At 44.8% G+C, this 17,560-nt stretch overlaps 1 protein-coding gene across 4 annotated transcripts in view; it reads right to left on the reverse strand.

The window, feature by feature from the left end:
* Positions 1 to 17,560, reverse strand: part of EFL1 (elongation factor like GTPase 1) — a 1,188,367-nt gene that overhangs the window by 1,141,683 nt on the left and 29,124 nt on the right. For all 4 annotated transcript variants that reach the window (XM_086958226.1, XM_086958223.1, XM_086958224.1 and 1 more), the window contains exons 2-4: positions 13,513 to 13,613; positions 10,041 to 10,108; positions 3,177 to 3,261 (exon numbers count right to left, since the gene is read on the reverse strand). In XM_086958226.1, coding sequence (XP_086814352.1) covers positions 3,177 to 3,261; positions 10,041 to 10,108; positions 13,513 to 13,603 — 244 coding nt within the window. In that variant the 5' untranslated portion in view covers positions 13,604 to 13,613. The remainder of the gene's footprint in view (positions 1 to 3,176; positions 3,262 to 10,040; positions 10,109 to 13,512; positions 13,614 to 17,560) is intronic.

Raw genomic sequence — 17,560 nt, forward strand, 5'->3', positions numbered from 1 at the left:
AATACCCCTTCGATCATACATAGCTTTCTCGAGGCTATAAGTTTTCAATAGGTTGGCTAACCATTGATGAAAGTTTGGTGGATTAGGGTCATGCTATATCGATGCTATAAAAATTCTAAAGACTGCCATAGCTATACAGATCAAGGCCCCACCTTCATCTAAACCCAGGTTATGTATTCCAAGTATTATTACCTGTGGAGTAATTTTCACCTGTATCTGTAGCTTTCCCTCCAGAAAAATCTCTATTTCTCGTATGAACGGGATGAGTTCCCAGCAAGTGGCGGACATATGTATCAGACCCGCTTTATAAAGTACACATCTTGGACAAAATGTGCTTTTCTCCTCTCCCCACTTAGCGATCCGATATGGCGTGTAATACAGTTCAAAACATGTTTTATAAAATTGTGCCTGGAGATTAGCGGGCTAAATCCCATGCTCTTTAAATATAAAATCAATAAAGTGGTTTTGGAAAAGTCATAAGGTACAACTCCCTTTATGCAGCCGACCTCCGCTCCATTATGGTTAGCCTACACTTTGCACCTAGGTCAACCGTGAACAGTGACTTCAGAATGGCGTTTTACTATTTCATGGCCCTTTCTCCCCTAAAACTTTAAATATTAATATTTTTTTTAAATAGTCTACATCAGAGGGAACAGGAACCTCAGATACTAAAAATAAAAGTGAAACCTGGCTGTCAAAGAATGTGTTTTATTCGGTTGAGGAGCCCTAATTTTTCTCCCTAATTCAGTGTTTCATATTGATAGAACCAACATTCTTCATACACTAGAGACAACTGTACAGGCTATTGGAGGTTCTCCAATGACTAATAAACACATGTTGGAGAGGGATCTGGGAACTATTATTCCAGAGGACATATGGGCAATTATTTAATCAATGGCTTTAAACACATCAACATGTAGACAGCATAAAGAAAATGCTTATATAACATTTAATAAAAGCTTAATGGTACAAACCAATAGACGCTTTGAGTAACCTGTGACTATCAAGAGTTGCACAACATTTATAAAGTAGCTTTATTCGATCCTGGTTATGTTCATCAGGCCTGCCAGGCGGGTGCTATTGGGTGGCACTTAAAGCAAACCTTTGTCACAAAATTATTGAAATAAGTCCAACCTAGACCCAAGAGACTTAGCTAATTATTGTCCATTTACTAATGTTCTATTTCTGCTAAGGGCTTTTGAAAAGGTTGCCACTTTGCTAATCCAGGAATTCTTCAAGGTCAAAAACTTTAAGGGCCATTACCAGAACAGAGAGGTAAAGAACTGGCTCTGATGAACTGCAGCCCACAATCAAAGTCATCTTACAAGGTAGATTGCGAGGCCATTTTTACAAAAGAGATGCGCCCATGCAGATGATGATGAGAATAGCTTCTGATATTTTTGGCCACGCTACTGTTTTTAGTAGAATCCCACAAGTGTCCAGGGTGTCTAACTATACAGCATGTGTTTCAAATAAAACCACAAAACATCTAGAGTACCATAGGTCAAGAATATTCTAGTTTGAGCCCAGCTATCTGTGGAGTGTCTCTGGAACCTCGCATTTCACAAATGCTATGCAACAGCTTTGTTATCTGCTTCACCAGTGGTTCCCAATCTATGCTCCGTTGACCCATGAGGTCCTTAAAGCCTACCCGGGTGGTCCACAACTGCTTAGAAAATTAAATAAATAAAATTAACAGATTAATAAATAGTTTATAAATGAAGAAAAATGTAAAACTGATTTTTTTAAATTCTCTCTAAATGTGAAGGAATTTGAAATTGTAGGCTAAAAATAAGTTAGTATCCTCATATTGGTTCGTTGAAGCAGGTAAACTGTGTCCAATAGGATATAGCATGGATAATGAGTGGCCTCATTGAACTTAGAAAATCTCCATCCTTCCCATTAAAATTAATATTTTGATATTCTTTTTTATGTTTGTGATTAAAATATAATATTTCATCATGTGTGTATTTGTTTGGTGCACTGTTTTGCAGTTCCAATTATTGAAAATGCTTAGGCTGGGGTCCCGGGCTTCTAGTAAAGACTAAGGGGTATATTAGGATCGCGGGCGGACTTTGTCCGCAATCCATCGCCCCGGGAAATGGGACCACCAGCTAAGGGGGAGGCGGTCCCGCATGGGCAATTAGGATGCGCCCGCCACACTGGCGGGCGCATCCCGCATTTTTTGCATTGCGGCGGGCGGTGCTGTCAGTAGCACCTGCCGCAATACAAAAAAGGCATGTGCACATTTGCATGCACATCGTGGCAGGCACCTTGTGGTGCCTGCCACGTCATCCATGCAAATGCACGGGGGTACCATAGGTACCCTCATGTGCCCGCCCACCCCGCAACATTCTGGGGGACAGCAACGGGCACCCAACTGAGGAAACTGCATGCCTTTCCGTGGCGGCAACACCGCCAAGGAAACGCTGCTTCCCGATGCCATCATAATATGGATGGCGGGGTCTAGCAGACACCGCCACCACATCAGGCCCCTTTTCCGCCCGGTCACCTGTGTGACCGGCAGAAAACCGGCGGACGGTCTTTCCGTCCGCCGGGGTCCCCCCGCCATACTAATATGGCGGGGGCAAATGGCATGCGGGCGAAGGAGAATGTCGGCTGGATCTCACCACTGTGCGGGCAGTGGCGATCCGCCCAACATTCTAATAGACCCCTAAGTGGGGGGCCCGGATTCCAATAATGATTCAGTGTGGGTTCCCGGGTTCCAGTGATCAGTAAGTGGGAGTCCACAGAAGTCAAAATGTTAACAACCCCTGTGCTATACAATATTCTAAAAGTCAAGGCTGGACTATAGAAAATTATCTACTATTGGGATGCTACAGCTTAAATGAACCCTAAAATATGTAGACCCCCTCCCACCTTTAAATTATATCAAATGAACTGTTGAGATTTTTTAACTTAGACGAGCTTTTTAGGCAAAACTATAACACATAAATTACAGTAAACTTTGGTTTATTACTTCAGAGTACAAATTCTGTATTTTAACCCACCACCCCCGAACCAAGAATTTATCAGGACACAACTTGTTAATAATATAAAGTCTCAAAAGTTATTTTGCTAAAACAGATTAGATACAGACTATTTTAAACTTCGGAAAAACGTGTAGAAATAATTGTATTGTGTCAGTGTTAAGTTCCTGTAGTATTCATGCATACCTTTAGTAAACTGCAGTGAAATGGCACTGGATTTCATAGTGATTCCTCGGATTTGTTCATCTTCTCTGCTGTCCAGGTACCTCAACTTAAATTAAAGAGAGATAATGAAATCTGACTTTCTAGAGGGAAGCAGCAGTTTATAAAAGTTAATGACATAGACAAAATATGCTGAAATTATCGTCAGAAATAAAAAAAAAATAATTGGAGATTTTTATGCCAGGGGAGAGAGGGTTGTTTCTGCCTCTTTGTGTGCATATTTAATAGAAGGTGGTACAAACTAAGCCCTGATCCAAATGAATGCATGTCTACGCAGACTGCAGCATAAGGTAAATTATTCTAGTACATTTTAATTAGGGCACCCATGCAACAAGAAGCGTCAACTAAGGATGTCATAAACAATATACCCACCATAATTACTTTCAAAGAATCTCCATGAACATCACTGTTCACATAATAGACTAGCAAAAGACAAAGGTCCACCACTGGAGTTCTAAACAGGACAGTCTATTTAGGCATGCTGTAATAGAGTATGCAGTTTAAGCCCGCCCACTCTCTGCCCATATTTGTCATTGGCTTGTGTCATTGTTCTTGGTAAATGCTGGCTTCAGATTCATTATGAGGCTTGTTAGTACCTCCTTGGTACCACCTTGTCTCCATTTGTTACAGCCCATAAGGACTGGACCTTTTACTACGCTCGTTACACGGGATGCTTTATTTAGTCTTTGCAGAAAAGGAACAAGGGAACCTTTATAGTCAGAAGGCACCAAGGGCGGTAGTAATTAATAAGAAACAGCTGATTACCCAATACCCTGTCACGTCCTGCTCACTAATTGTTTATGTATTGTCTTGATTTCATTGTGTGTTAATAAAATTCAAAATCCGTCCATTCAGACACTAATAGACCCAATCTTGATTGAAATATTGTGGCAATTTATATAGATTCACTGTGTAAGGGACCGCTGTCTCTTAACAATTATTTAGTCTTTGAGCATTATTTTATTTAATGAATAATGTGGGACAATAGCGGCGATTGAATTTGCAGCGCACCCACACAGCACTCGTTGGACAATGGGGGGCGCTACTTGTATATGGAGCGCGCAACGCATTCTCATTTTAATAATGGCAGACGCCCCACTCACTCGCGAGACGCCAGCATTGTCAATGGAGGAGCAGCACCTACCCTGTTGCTGCTTGAGGTGCTGCTTGCCGCCAGCATCGGGGCTTGACATTTTGGAGTGGGCCGTTTCCGGCTCCAGTCCTGTGAGTACGTAGACCTCTTTGTGCACAGGAACCCGGTCAGGGGTGCTCTGTTTAGAAGCTTTGCATGTCATACCTTCACCAACAGGCTCTAACTTGGGACGTGCAGAGTGCATGTCCACTCTGTAGTGTTTGAAGAATTACAGCAAGCTTGTTTTATGTGGAGTGCGACAAGCTTTTATTGTAGCGGTCGCGCACCTTTATTTTTTGGGGAACTGGCCCCTTTTATATGCATTATTTATGTTGAAAGCGCAGCACGCTTTCACTAAAACGGCCACGCACCTTCTTTTGTTCCTGGAGAAGCAGCCAATGGCAGCTGCACGCCTTTTTTTCAACAAAAACCCCGTCACCCCCTCTCCCCCCTTACCTGTAAAATCTGAACCGAAGAAAGCATCTCCATAGCAACTAGCAGTCAGAAGCAGTCACGGTCAGAGTCAGATTTCAACGCTATCACTAAGTTGAAATGCTTGTTGTACCAAGAGGTGTACAAAATGCTCTCGCTTTGTACAGCTTTTTAGGTCTCGCCTATGTTGCAGTGTCTGCGCTGCTCGCCATGGCGAGATCTATTGTCGTTGGTTTTCTGTATGGTTTCTTTGGAAGTGGGGTTGGTGACCGCCCGTCTCCCTTAGGCCCCGCCCACTTGCCTAGCATTGCAGCGCATGCGCGCTGCGTCTCTTCATGTTGTGCTATTGCCCCACGCTCGAGCCCCCCTTCCTTGAGAGGCCTGCTGTCTCTTCCTCTTGCTCGCCTGCTTTTACTTTCACAAAGGCAGTACGTCGCACTTTAACATTAGCGGCCGCGCACCTTGTTTCTGGAGTTGCTCTACGAAGGCCTTTTAGCGCAGTCAGATGATTGCAGAAGGCTCAATTCTTATTGTTATTTGGCACAAATAGCGCAGCGCTACCGGCCATTTTTGTGGCAGCGCATTCGAGGGTGACGTTTCAAATAGTTGAGGTTTCCGTGACACATGGTGGTTCCTTCTGTCCTCTGCGCAGTGCTCTGCACAGCTGTGTAGGGTAAAATGAGAACTTCACCCCCTGCAGAATGTAGCCAGGGGCCACCGAATCTCCCATAACTGAAAGATATTCATTGATCTTGGGCTGAAAGCCCCAACGCCCCTAACCTGGAGGGTCCCCACCCTTCCGCTGCTGCAGAGGCTTGTGGTAGGCCCTGGCTGTGCAGTGCGCGCCTGTGTGCATGCCCAGTCTAGTGATGCGCTGTGACATGATTTTCGTACAGAGAGTGATGCGTGGTGCAGTTCTGTGGGTGAATCCAGTATTTAGTGAATTAAGTGCAGTACTAAGTTATGTAGCGCTACTCTATTTGAAGTGGTCTGCAGCGCTGTGCTGTGGTGTTTTCTAACTATAAGGGGAGTGTAGTGTAATACGGTCGGAGACTGTTGTTTTATTTCGTGAGTGTGCCAGTACAGTTGTGTGTTTGTGTATGTGGGGGGGTGTTTTTAAGGGGTCGGGGAGAAGAGAGATGATTGGATAGGTGTACTAGTGTTGCAATGTCTGTTCGTTAGTTAACTCAAGGGGAAAAGCCGTATATATCTAATCTGTCCTCACTGAGCAACTAACAAAGCCTTCTGTGTGGGTGTAGATACATCAATCCCGGGCAGGTTCGAATCGCAGTAGTGGCGGCTCTGCCTTTCATCCTCCCGAAATGAATAAAATGGTAGTAACCTAGATTATTCACAACCCTTTGATAACAAACAACGTACCGACAGACATCTATGTGCTGTATTTCACCAACTAATTGTAACCCGGATGGTAAAGGGCTACGTCACCTTCACATGACGCCAGAGCTCTGACGTAAAGTGCTAACCTGCTTGTGAACTGGAGTGAGGCATGGTGGCGTCAGATTCTGCAGGCTGCTGTGTGACATCTGGTTTGTGAGTAATGTCTCCACCAACCCCCTGTAAGACGTGTTCCCCACTGGTTTAGGTTTTTTTGTGGGGGGAGTGCACGAGGGATGTTTCTTGTGGCTCAAAGCATGCAGCTGGGGGCAGTCCACGGCCAAATTGCGGTGACCCGGCAAAGGCCTGCGCGCTGCTCTAACTGCTGGAGTTGCAGCATTTTGTTGGTGAGTAATGAGGTGCATTGGAAGAGCCCTGTTCGGACTCCAGTGCTGGAACAGCAGTGTGCTGCAGATCAGGAGTGATTTGGTTTGGCAGAGCTGCACGTGGGTCCCTGCGGAAGAACAGTAGATTTGCAGATGATTTTATCTTTGGAAAGTTTTATATAAAGGTGAACAAGGATGTGCGGGAGATAGTTTTCCTTGTGGTTGAGTTGCCTGCTCCTCTCTACACACTGCCAGCCCCTGATGTGATGGCACTTCAGTGACCCCGAGAACGTCACCCTGCAGGTTGTGGGTATACTCTGCCCTGCATGTTTTCCATCTGGGCTTACTGAGCCCATATGCCGTGCCAGGCTTATACTTGTGCCCAGTGTCACACATAAATAATGTGCTACTTTCTGCTTGCTGCCCTGCGTATACTGTGGGTTAGGTAACAATTTGGTGCGAACCCTGAACTCGGTGCTGGGCAGGCAGCCTACACTAGGTCTCCACTTCGTGCCGTGGATTCACACGGTTGCCCAGGTCTGTATTCACCACAGAGAACATATATTCAGAGATGCACTCTGCGCCGCCCTACATTTGAGCGCTGCTTCGGTCCCAGTTTCTTTTTCCATCTTCTCTCATACTTCCCCCACCTTCACAGTTTTGCTCTGACTTCCGCCACTCATTCTCTCACCCTCATCTCTCTGGTTCTCCACCTGCACCACTCATTCTTCCACCCACTCCAGCTTCACCAGTTCACTTTCTCACCACTAACTTTACCCCTCTCCTCCTTACCTTGCTCTCCCCTATCATTCCTTCTCATGCACATTCCTCAGTGACTTACTCTGCGCACAGACAACATGGACAACAAATCGCCCATAAAAAAATATAAACAGTTAACCTCCACTGCTCGCTCTCACTTTCACTCTGGCCATTACCCCTATTTCCCAGTTTCCCTCTGCTCCACTTTTATTCCCTGGTCCTCTCCCACCTCCACTCTTCCACCGTCACCTGCATATTTTCCACAGTCCCTCATTCTCACACCTGCGTCTCTGCCTTCTACTTCTACATATTTCTTAACTGTTTCTCTGTCTCCCATTTCCATTGTCCTCTCTTCCTCCTCGTCCTTCATCGGTCACCCTGCCATGTCCACGTCCGACAAGGTCTCTCCATCATCTCCCACCTCTCTCTTACCTTCGCCTCTCCAACTCCCTCCCCCTCTAGCTCCACCAGCCTCCTTACAGATTCCACCTTTCTTCTATTTTTTTGCCCCCACCTTCTGCAATCGGCAACATTTCTATTTCTCACCACTCCACCATCACACTTCCCTTTTCCCTCTCATCTCTAGCACTTATTCCCTCACCACTACGTGCTCCACCCCCCTTCTCTTCCCTTTACAATCAGCATAATTTCACTCAATGCTACACACTTCCACACCACACAATTCAACTCTTCACATTTCCATTCCACACCACATAATTCAACAGCAAACCACATCATTCAACTCGACAACACAATTACACAACACACCACGTAGATTCAATTCATACCACAGAATTCCACATCATGCCACAAAAAACAACAGCACACCACATAATTAAACTCCTCTACATACCAATCCCGAACACAAAATACCATTCCAAAAAATTACACTCCATAATGCACAATGGCACTACAAATAATTCCAGTGCACACAATACCACATCTTTACTATCCACAAAAAAAACACTGCACACTATAACACACAATTCCTCTACTCTAATCCACTCCATACCACACAATTCTACCTCATAGAATTCCACAACTAACAATACTAATTCAACCCACAATTCCACTCCACACCACCTACATCCACTACACTCCAAACCAAAGCACATGGGTAAAAAATATTATCATTTAAAACGCAAATAGCTCTAACTCTCACAAATGCGAGACCAATTGCATTGCAAATGCCTGTTTTAACAGTATTCTGTCTGGCACGTTTTGCTTTGTCCTGTTTCTTGCTGCAGTTCAGTGCAACTAACTGATAACAGCACGTTATAATCATCACATGCATGGCGTTGACAGAGTGTTTTGGGAGTTCAAACTTTTATCAGGCCAAAACCAGTGTTCTGCAAGTTAGACTTTTACGTTAAGATACTTTACAGAGACAGTTACAGTTCTTACAAAAAAATCTAAGACTAAAAGGCATTTGCTGCTAATTATTAAAAGCAAACACACTTTTTGCGTGATCAATGTGAAACGAGGCTTGTATATCTGACCGTTACCAGCCCTTTTAAAGCGAACGCAAATAAAAGTAATGTTTTCCCTAACACCTGACTTGACGGGGAGCTTTTCACTAAAGCAGTAGATTGTGTCATTTTGCAGGTGGTCAATGCATCAGGACGCAATCTTGGTTAAGGATTTTGGGCTTTACCGTTTGCATAAAAGAAAGCGTAAGGTAGCTAAGCCATTGTACAGGAAGTAATTCCTTTCCGACGTGAGCTAGAGTGGCAGCTGCAAAGGTCTTGGCAAAGTGGCGAAGTTTGCTTTTATCTATGAGATTCTTTAAGGTGCGAACCGTGCCAGCTCATGGATGTTTGCCTCCCAACTAGCCCGCTCTGTAATTCTTATAAATATCTGGGAGCGCTATGTATTGTAGAAAAGTTCATGGAACTAATTTGGGCCAGCCCAAGGAACTGTTTGTGTTTCCTGGCATGAATGTCTTTATGACAAACATTTGAATCTTGTTTCTTTTCATCTACTATCTGACGCAAAACCTTTGAAAGGCATGCTGTATTCAGCTATGGCCTTGCACAATGCTGATGATACCTAACAATATTACAGCACCTAAACACAAAGCCCCCAACAACCAACCAACAAAGATCATGTAGCACACTAATACGTACAATGCTACCTCAGATAGAAATAAACAAGCATGTGCAAGGCAATAGATTTGACAGTTATATTAATGAAAATGGGTCTTTACTAACTAGTAAGGGTGCATGTTTGACAGCTGAGGGGGGTAAATCTAAGAATGAGTTGGATAAGGGAGTGGTTGAATGAGTGGATGGATTACATGCAGAAAACAAGTCAGAATTACATGACAAAACAAATAGAGGTCACACAAAAACATATTGTGCTTCAACATCATGATGTGGCAGTAATATTAAATAAGGAGATATCCATGTACACATCTCAACGGGGTTCCTCGGTCGGAGAAAAACAGCAAATCAACAAAAATCACCACATTAGGCTGGCAACTTGCATGACTACTGGGGGATGGGTTCACATGCTGGCAGCAATTGCAACTGGTGGGAGAGCAGAAAGCAAGAGCAATGTGGCCTCCAATGCCATACATGAACTACTATTAACCAATCATGAATGCGCAATGATCTTGTGGGTTGATCCAAATGTGAAATACACTTCAAACACATAACGGCTCAAGGAGGCTAACCCGATGCAACTAATAACTGAAGGAGGTTGACCAAAAGTCCTTTTCTGTTCATGTTAATGACAAAAGATTTTTTGCGCTGGCAGAATTAAAAACATGAGTTATCATCTTACCCTTCCAGCTAGTCGTGTGGAGATTATCCCATTGCTAGCTATGAGAGAGTCAGCCAAAGTGGTTTTTCCTACAAAAGAAAGGGAAATAATTATTAAATAAAAAAAACAATAATATAAATACAGTTGCATTGCAATGTTTTACAACATTGGTACTTAAAAACCCAGATTGACGGTAATATCCGTAGGGCCATTACTGGCATACGAGGTAGCGTGGGCTTCTGGACATCCTTGCCCCTATCGGTAATGGGACGAGTGGCGGTCTCGAAGATGGTCCTCCTTCCCCGCATTCTGTATTATTTTGTGAACCTACCGGTTCTGCTGCCGCGTCAGATATTTACCTCACTGAATACATTATTGATCACCCTTATCTGGGGCTCGGGGAGGAGGCGGATCAGCCTTAAAAAACTGCAACTAAATACTAGGCAGGGCGGACTGGGAGTGCCGGACCTGCGCAGTTACTACTATGCCAGCCAACTCCAATGGCTGACCCGATGGGTGGGGGGCAGGGACTTGCATGAGATCGCTTACACGGAGGACAAACTGGCGCGGGGAGACCTGCACTCCCTCCTCTTGCCCAATGCTAGAATTCCTGGGGACTGCCACCCCCTCCTGCACGTGGCCTTGACCTGCTGGAAGAAAGCGCTGTCGTACTCGAATGGGACCCCCCCATATGCAGACAATATACCACTACTGGGACTCCCGACACCGCAGGGGACCTTAACACGGCGCAGATTGCGACCCTGGGCGGAGACAGGAGTGGACAGGGTGGGAGACCTGTTCGGCGATGACACCTTGCTGGACCATGACTCATTTGTGCAGGCCACGGGAGCACCTTCACGCTTCTACCTACTACACGCCTCGGTGACGCACTATGTCAGACGGGCTTGGGCCCCGCAAAGGACGAAACCGGAACAGCATGAATTAGTACATCTCTTACACTACATGGGAGCGGGGAGACACCTAGTGAAATGGCTATACACTGGCATCAGGGAACATGTACCTTCACCGATTGCTACACTCAGGGAGTCCTGGACTGCAGACTCAGGGGAAAACATTACAGACGGGGAGTGGAAAATTATTTTAGGCCATCATAGACGGGTGTCTAGGAATGTTAAGTTTCAGTTCATACAGGCCATGGTTCTCCACAGAGCTTACCTTACACCCCAGAGGCTGCATCGGATGTTCCCTGCCACCGCACATTGCTGCCCGAGATGTTACCAGGATGAGGCACATATTCTCCACATGCTGTGGACATGCCCGAAGTTACACTCTTACTGGGGAACGATCAAACATACACTACACTCCATAACAACACTCCGAATCCCTGAGGGAGCGTTACCATGCCTGTTGGGGAATAGAAAGCGGCCCAAGACATGCAAGGCACAGCTGAGGTTTACGGACCTGGCACTGGTGCTGGCGATCAGGGTGCTCACCATGAGATGGAAGTCACCCAGGGCCCCGCAGATAGAAACGTGGCGCAGCGACTTGCTGAAGTGGGGCAAGGCAGAATCCGCGGCGCTGCGAGACGAGGAGAGCAAGGGCCTGCGCAAATATCCTATAGCTCAGGAATGGGACTTAATGATGATAGACCTGGAGGAGATAGACCTGGATTGCTCGGGAGGCCCGGTGGGATGAACTCGCAAAGATGGCGGGAGGGGGACGAGGCCTACAGGGCACCAATGTGACTCACATGGGCTAGACCAGACCTACGGCTTTTACCACTTCAGACATACATAGTGCCACCTTGACCCGGGATGTGGAGTGTACGAGTGAGGACGACCAGGAGACAGGGGGTGGGCGGGCGGTTGGGGAGGAAGGGACAGTTGGGGTATGCTACTTATGACGGACACAATCCTGGAGGGTACGGAGTACATATGGGACTCATCCTGGGGATGCTCTGATAAGCAATTTGAAACTGAAATGCACTGATCCCACAAGTTTCTGGGTTTGAAAACGGAAAAGACTGATGTATGTTACGATAAAGAAATGTACAGAAATGTAAGGAATCCTGTAACAGTCACGAATAAAGAGTTTAAAAAAAAAAAAATTGGTACTTAAAAAAAGTATACTCTAGTGAATAAATGATTGCACACTTGTTAACCAAGATATCAGGTGGTACATTTTTAAATGTAGTGATCGTAGCATCAAGACAAACATCATTTGACTCCTCCCTTATGCGCAAAAGTATTGTTGGTGGTAATTGATATGTGGTGTGTATATGACGGCTGATCTCATTTGCCTAAGGGTATTTAAAGTTATATTTGTGCGACCTGGTGAGTTTTTGTCAGCTGATGTAGTTGCACATGTTTAAAGTTCATTAGGCACAGGGCAAAAAGAATAGAGCATAATTTATTAACATTTTTTATGTGTGTAAGCCTTTGTTCAAGTCCTTGGTAGAACAGGTAAAATTATCAAATTGAGAAATGTAAACTGTAATACTGTGCAATTTGACACTCACTTTTAAAGATATTAAATCTGATTATCCCTCAATGGGTCACATTTTGAGAATTGGTAAATCTATAATAAACTAGGCCACTAGAATGATGTGAATGTTATGGCTACAACGATTTCCATAAAGTTACGGATTTTGCCGCATTTTCCACATAATTCATGGTATACTGCACAATCTGTAGATTAAAAAAAATCGACTTTAAATGGATCAAAACTTAGTAAAAATGCTGCAAAGTCTAATGCCGCACAGTGAAGGCCCTTTGGAAAGGTTGGGCCGTCCACTTTCTGTGCCGTATCTGGGTGGTAAACCAGTGTTAATGGCCTGAAACCTTTTCCCAGGCATAGCCACTAGGTCTCAGAAATGTGAGAGCTATTGTTTTTTTTACGTTTATGTTTTTTAGCCGTCTGCGAGCGTAAGAAGGCACTGCCTGCAGCAGCAGGGGAAGTGGTGCAGTAGAAGGGACAGACTGAACTGGGAGCATATATCTCAGACTCGAGTTGGGACGTAAAGTGACATGTCGGGGACAGCCGGAATATATAACAACATAAATGGCTGCTGTGTATGAATAGAAGTAGTAGGTCCCTGATCTTGGGGAGGGCTAGAGACGGGAATAGGGTATAAGAAATGGGTAGAAGAAATAAAGGAGCAACATGGGAGCCAGCAAATGGAAAGCCTATGGGCAGGCTGAAGCCCAAAAAAGTACATACAACAGGTCTCTTTTTAAGACAGCACATGTGTGCCGTCTAGAGTCGAGACCTAAAAAATGACAAATAAGGAAGCAACACTATTACAAAACGTGTCGCATTATGCCACATAATTTGCCTTTTCTTGTTGCACTATTTTGTCAAACCCGCCACAAATTTGCCTTTTCTTGTTGCACTATTTTGTCAAACCCGCCACAAATTTGATCTTCACCGCCACATTATTCCAGTAGCCCTGTCAAATAAACAGCAAAGCATTTAAAATAGAAGATGATCACTACGACACTCATCCTAATTGTCCTTTGCAGAAAGTTCTTACCGTGGTCCACATGTGCTAATATACAGATATTTCGGATGTTGATGGTATTTTTCTGTAAGGCAATTATTTTTTCCAGATTGGTGACACCCATCGTGCATTTTCTGTAGAAGAGAAGAGAATATTTAAAAATCGAATCATGTTTAAAAAAAGATTTATATAGCTTTATTAAGGCTCAATCAACAATGATGATTGCAGCATAGTATGGTACGCCTTGCAACAGAGTCCACCAACAGTTACAGGCGAAGATGAGCCCATAAGAGACCTTTGCTCCAACACCGCTTGTCCTCAGGAGACCGAATCATCAGGATTTGTACTTTACATCATTACAATCTCAACTTGGTCTATCTGCTTCACGTCAAATTAACTGCCTTTTACCTCAAACAATATTATTGTGTGGATTTGTACAGCATTAGGGGTTTTCAGGAGACACTTCGTCAATATTGGTTCAATTAGTTACATATGATAAAAACAAGTTCCTCAAAACCTAAAATCAGACTAGCACAGATAGTATCTCAGGACAATGCAAAATGTGGACACTATTCGTTTTCAAAGCTCCTGCCTCACCCTACCCTGTTTAACTGTGGGGTAAAAGTGCACTATCAAATGAAAGTGCAACACAGGTGCAAATGGAAGAAAGTGGTGTACTCATGTATTTGTGCGGCACTTCCTCGTCATGTTAAGAACCCTCTTCAAGATAAAATATTACAACAGTGAATGTATGTGTGTATTATTATCACTTTACTAATCACAGTAATGCACTTCAGAAAATAGTAGCATTTTCCTTTCAATGCTAACTCCAGTATCAAAAACACAAAAGAACGAAGCTATTGCAGCACAACCATTCAACCTAGCTTGTTAAGTTGACCAAACATAGTATTGGTCATGGGTCAAAGTAATCCCATGATGTAGTCTTAGATCTCGTGCGCCACGAAGACAATAAGGAAAACACCAGTCCATTCAAAATTAATCCAATCAGATCATCAGAGAGAGTTTTCGTATATACTTTATTAAAGTCCAAACATTTTAAATTTCCAGCACATGATTAACCGACACGTGTTTCGTCCAATACACTGACTTTTTCAAGGCACGATTGGGAAAATTGTAGAACAGTAATATATATGCAATCCGTCACTGCAGCGCATCCGATTATGAGTAGAACCTGGCTCCAAATAAGGATACTGTGACCTACACAATAGAACAATTCATAAAATTCACACTGCTGGCGCTGGCCTTTTGCCACTTAGTAGAGTCCATTGAAGCGCACAGCTGTACTAGGCCCCGATATGGCCCAACACTAAAATTCCAATCCTTCACATGTAGAGAGAAAAACAAGTATCATATTAAGGGTCACTTTAGCAATGATAAGCTTTATAGCCCATCAGTATTAGTGGTCCTCAGTGCGGTACAACTCTGATTAGTCGACCCCACCGATTACACAACGTCTCCTCTGCAAACAGCCGTGTGGGTTATGGCCTAAAAAGTAAAGCCAGTATCAATTAACAGTGCAAATGGATCAAACAATGCCCAAATGAATAGTTCGAAGCAGCTTGAGTTTAATGGTTGATTTCGACAGGGAGGTCCTTTACTTTTGGCGCTCTTTAGTGTTTGAGAATTTTAATATTCAGACCTCGATGGAAGACAATGAGTGGCATCTTGCTATAACAGTGGGCACATGCATCCTGACCAGCTATTCCTGTGTTTCTCCACAGTGCACAAGAACAGTCCTTGCATATGTTTCTACAGAGACACAGAGGAGGCCGGATGGAGCAGCTGCGCGGGATGGTAGAGGGCCAGAGCCTTGGAGAGACAAGAGCATGGGAACCTTGTTCCCCTGAGCACTAAGATGCCTCTAAAAGGGTATACCTTCATAACGCAGCGCCTCCAAAAAGGAATATCTCCAATACGCTGTAGGCATGCTATCAAACAATGATGGATTCAACCCAGATCTGTGACTGGGGGTGAGTGTCTGAAAAGCTTCAGTGCTCCAGCCATCATCTCCTTGTGTTTGCTTTGTTTGCCATAAGTTGGCAGGGTATGCCCAGACGTTGGTGTCTTGCTCCCTTTGTCACTGGATTCAAGCTAGCCTGGCTGATGAGGGGTGTTACCCTGAAACCGGTCCCAGGATGCTTGTTTCCAGTTCAGGGAAGACCTGGCTTGGCAGTTTGGACTTGACTGCTTCCATGAGCTACATGGTCAAGACTTATTTGCACACAGCTGGGTCTGAACTGAGGTGCCGATCCCTGCCACCTCTTGGAGGAGGAAATTCTTCATCTCCTCCACTCCTACAAACCTACCCCTGGCACGTCTAATCCCTCAGAACTCAAGGAGGAAGAAGTGGCTGACCGCCTCAGTAGATACGACTCTGCCCTGAGAACCCCTTGCTCCTTAGACCTCAGGAGAGAACACTATCTGCACGGTTGAAACCAACACTAACTGATTTGCAACCTTCTGCATCAGAGGGGTGGTCAATGGCAACCTAGATAAAGTTCCCACCTCCGCTTCTACCTTCAACACCCACTTCTACCCCTCCCTAGCCTGCCTCCTTATAAACTGCCGGTCAGCTGTAAAGCATGCATCTGATATCGTCGACCTCATCCGGAGTCATAAATCGGACATAGCGATCTTGACTGAATCGTGGCTCAAGGATTCCTCATTGCCCTACCTTGACCTCTTAGCCCCCCCCCCCCCGGACTATAACATCGTAAGGATGGACCAGCCCTCAAAGAAAAAAAGTGGTGGCATTGCTTGTATCTACCGCTCCAGCCGCCTTGTTACGGAACTGCCGGTAAACCCCACGGACTCCTGCAAATACCTCGCACTCGCCATTTCCAACAATACCTCACAGCTGTGCAAACTTCACATTTTTTACCACCCTCCTGGCAAGAACGACACCTTTACGGACCACCTCATTGAAATCATCACAGCCAAGGTGTCCCCAAACTCTAACGACATTTTCCTTGGCGATTTCAACTTGCATTGGAACGATCCTAAGGACCCTCAAGTCAACGCCATCAGAGACTCATTCGAAAGGTGCCTCCCTAGACTGGATCATTGCCAAGGAATCAGCGGTCAAACTTATCTCCATTGATCCATGTGATTGGTCTGACCACCACGCCATCACCTTCCTACTGCCCAGCACCCACAAATCATGGACACCTCAACCTGTGATTCCCAAACGATGGCTTAGGGACACCAAGAACCTCGACCACAAGAAACTGGCAGCGCGTTGTGAGTCTGACCTGCCCCTTCTCCCACACAGTGCACATCGGTCACCAACCTAGCGGACCATTACTCCGCCACCATATCCGACATTCTCGATGACCTGGCACCTCTAAAACTAAAAAGAACCCAGATCAAGGACAGAAATCCCTGGTTCAGCGGATCCCTCAACAAGGAGAGGAGATCCCTTCGACAGACGGAAAGAATCTGGAAACAACACCCATCTGCAGCACATCTAAAACTTCTTCAGCAGGCCAGAAATGCCTAGAATAAGAAAATCCTTAGCTCTAAAAAAGAATTTTTCAGAACCGAGCAGGAGAACGCCAAAAATCAACCTCGCAATCTGTTCAACTTGGTTAAACACCAATCCAACAAACTAGCAAAAACCGCCAAAGAAACACCTAAACCCCTAATATCAAGCTTGGAATTCTCCTCTTTCTTCTGTGACAAATCTCTGCCCTAGGAAATGAACTTAAATCCGCAACCCTCCACCAAAATCAAAATCAACTAGCTCCACCTTTTCCCTCCGCGTTGTCCTCCCTAACCTCACCCAAAAACCTAGTGCACTGGTCCAACTTTAAAACCTAATGACGACCAGGCTATCTCGAGAATTCTTGCCTCCTTAAAACCCAACAATCACTTTAACATTTCTCTCCCCTCTAACTGCCTAGCTGCCCGCCTCTCAGGCTATCATCCCTTCCTGGACCGCAATAATCAACGCATCCCTCCTACAGGGCTCAATTCCTGATTCGCTTAAGACTGGCCAAGTAGTCCCCATCCTAAAAAAAAACACGCTGGACCCTGCCTCTACTGAGAACAACAGACCCAT

This window comes from Lissotriton vulgaris, chromosome 2_1 (genome assembly GCF_964263255.1).
Source record: "Lissotriton vulgaris chromosome 2_1, aLisVul1.2, whole genome shotgun sequence".
NCBI classification, from domain to species: Eukaryota; Metazoa; Chordata; class Amphibia; order Caudata; family Salamandridae; genus Lissotriton; species Lissotriton vulgaris.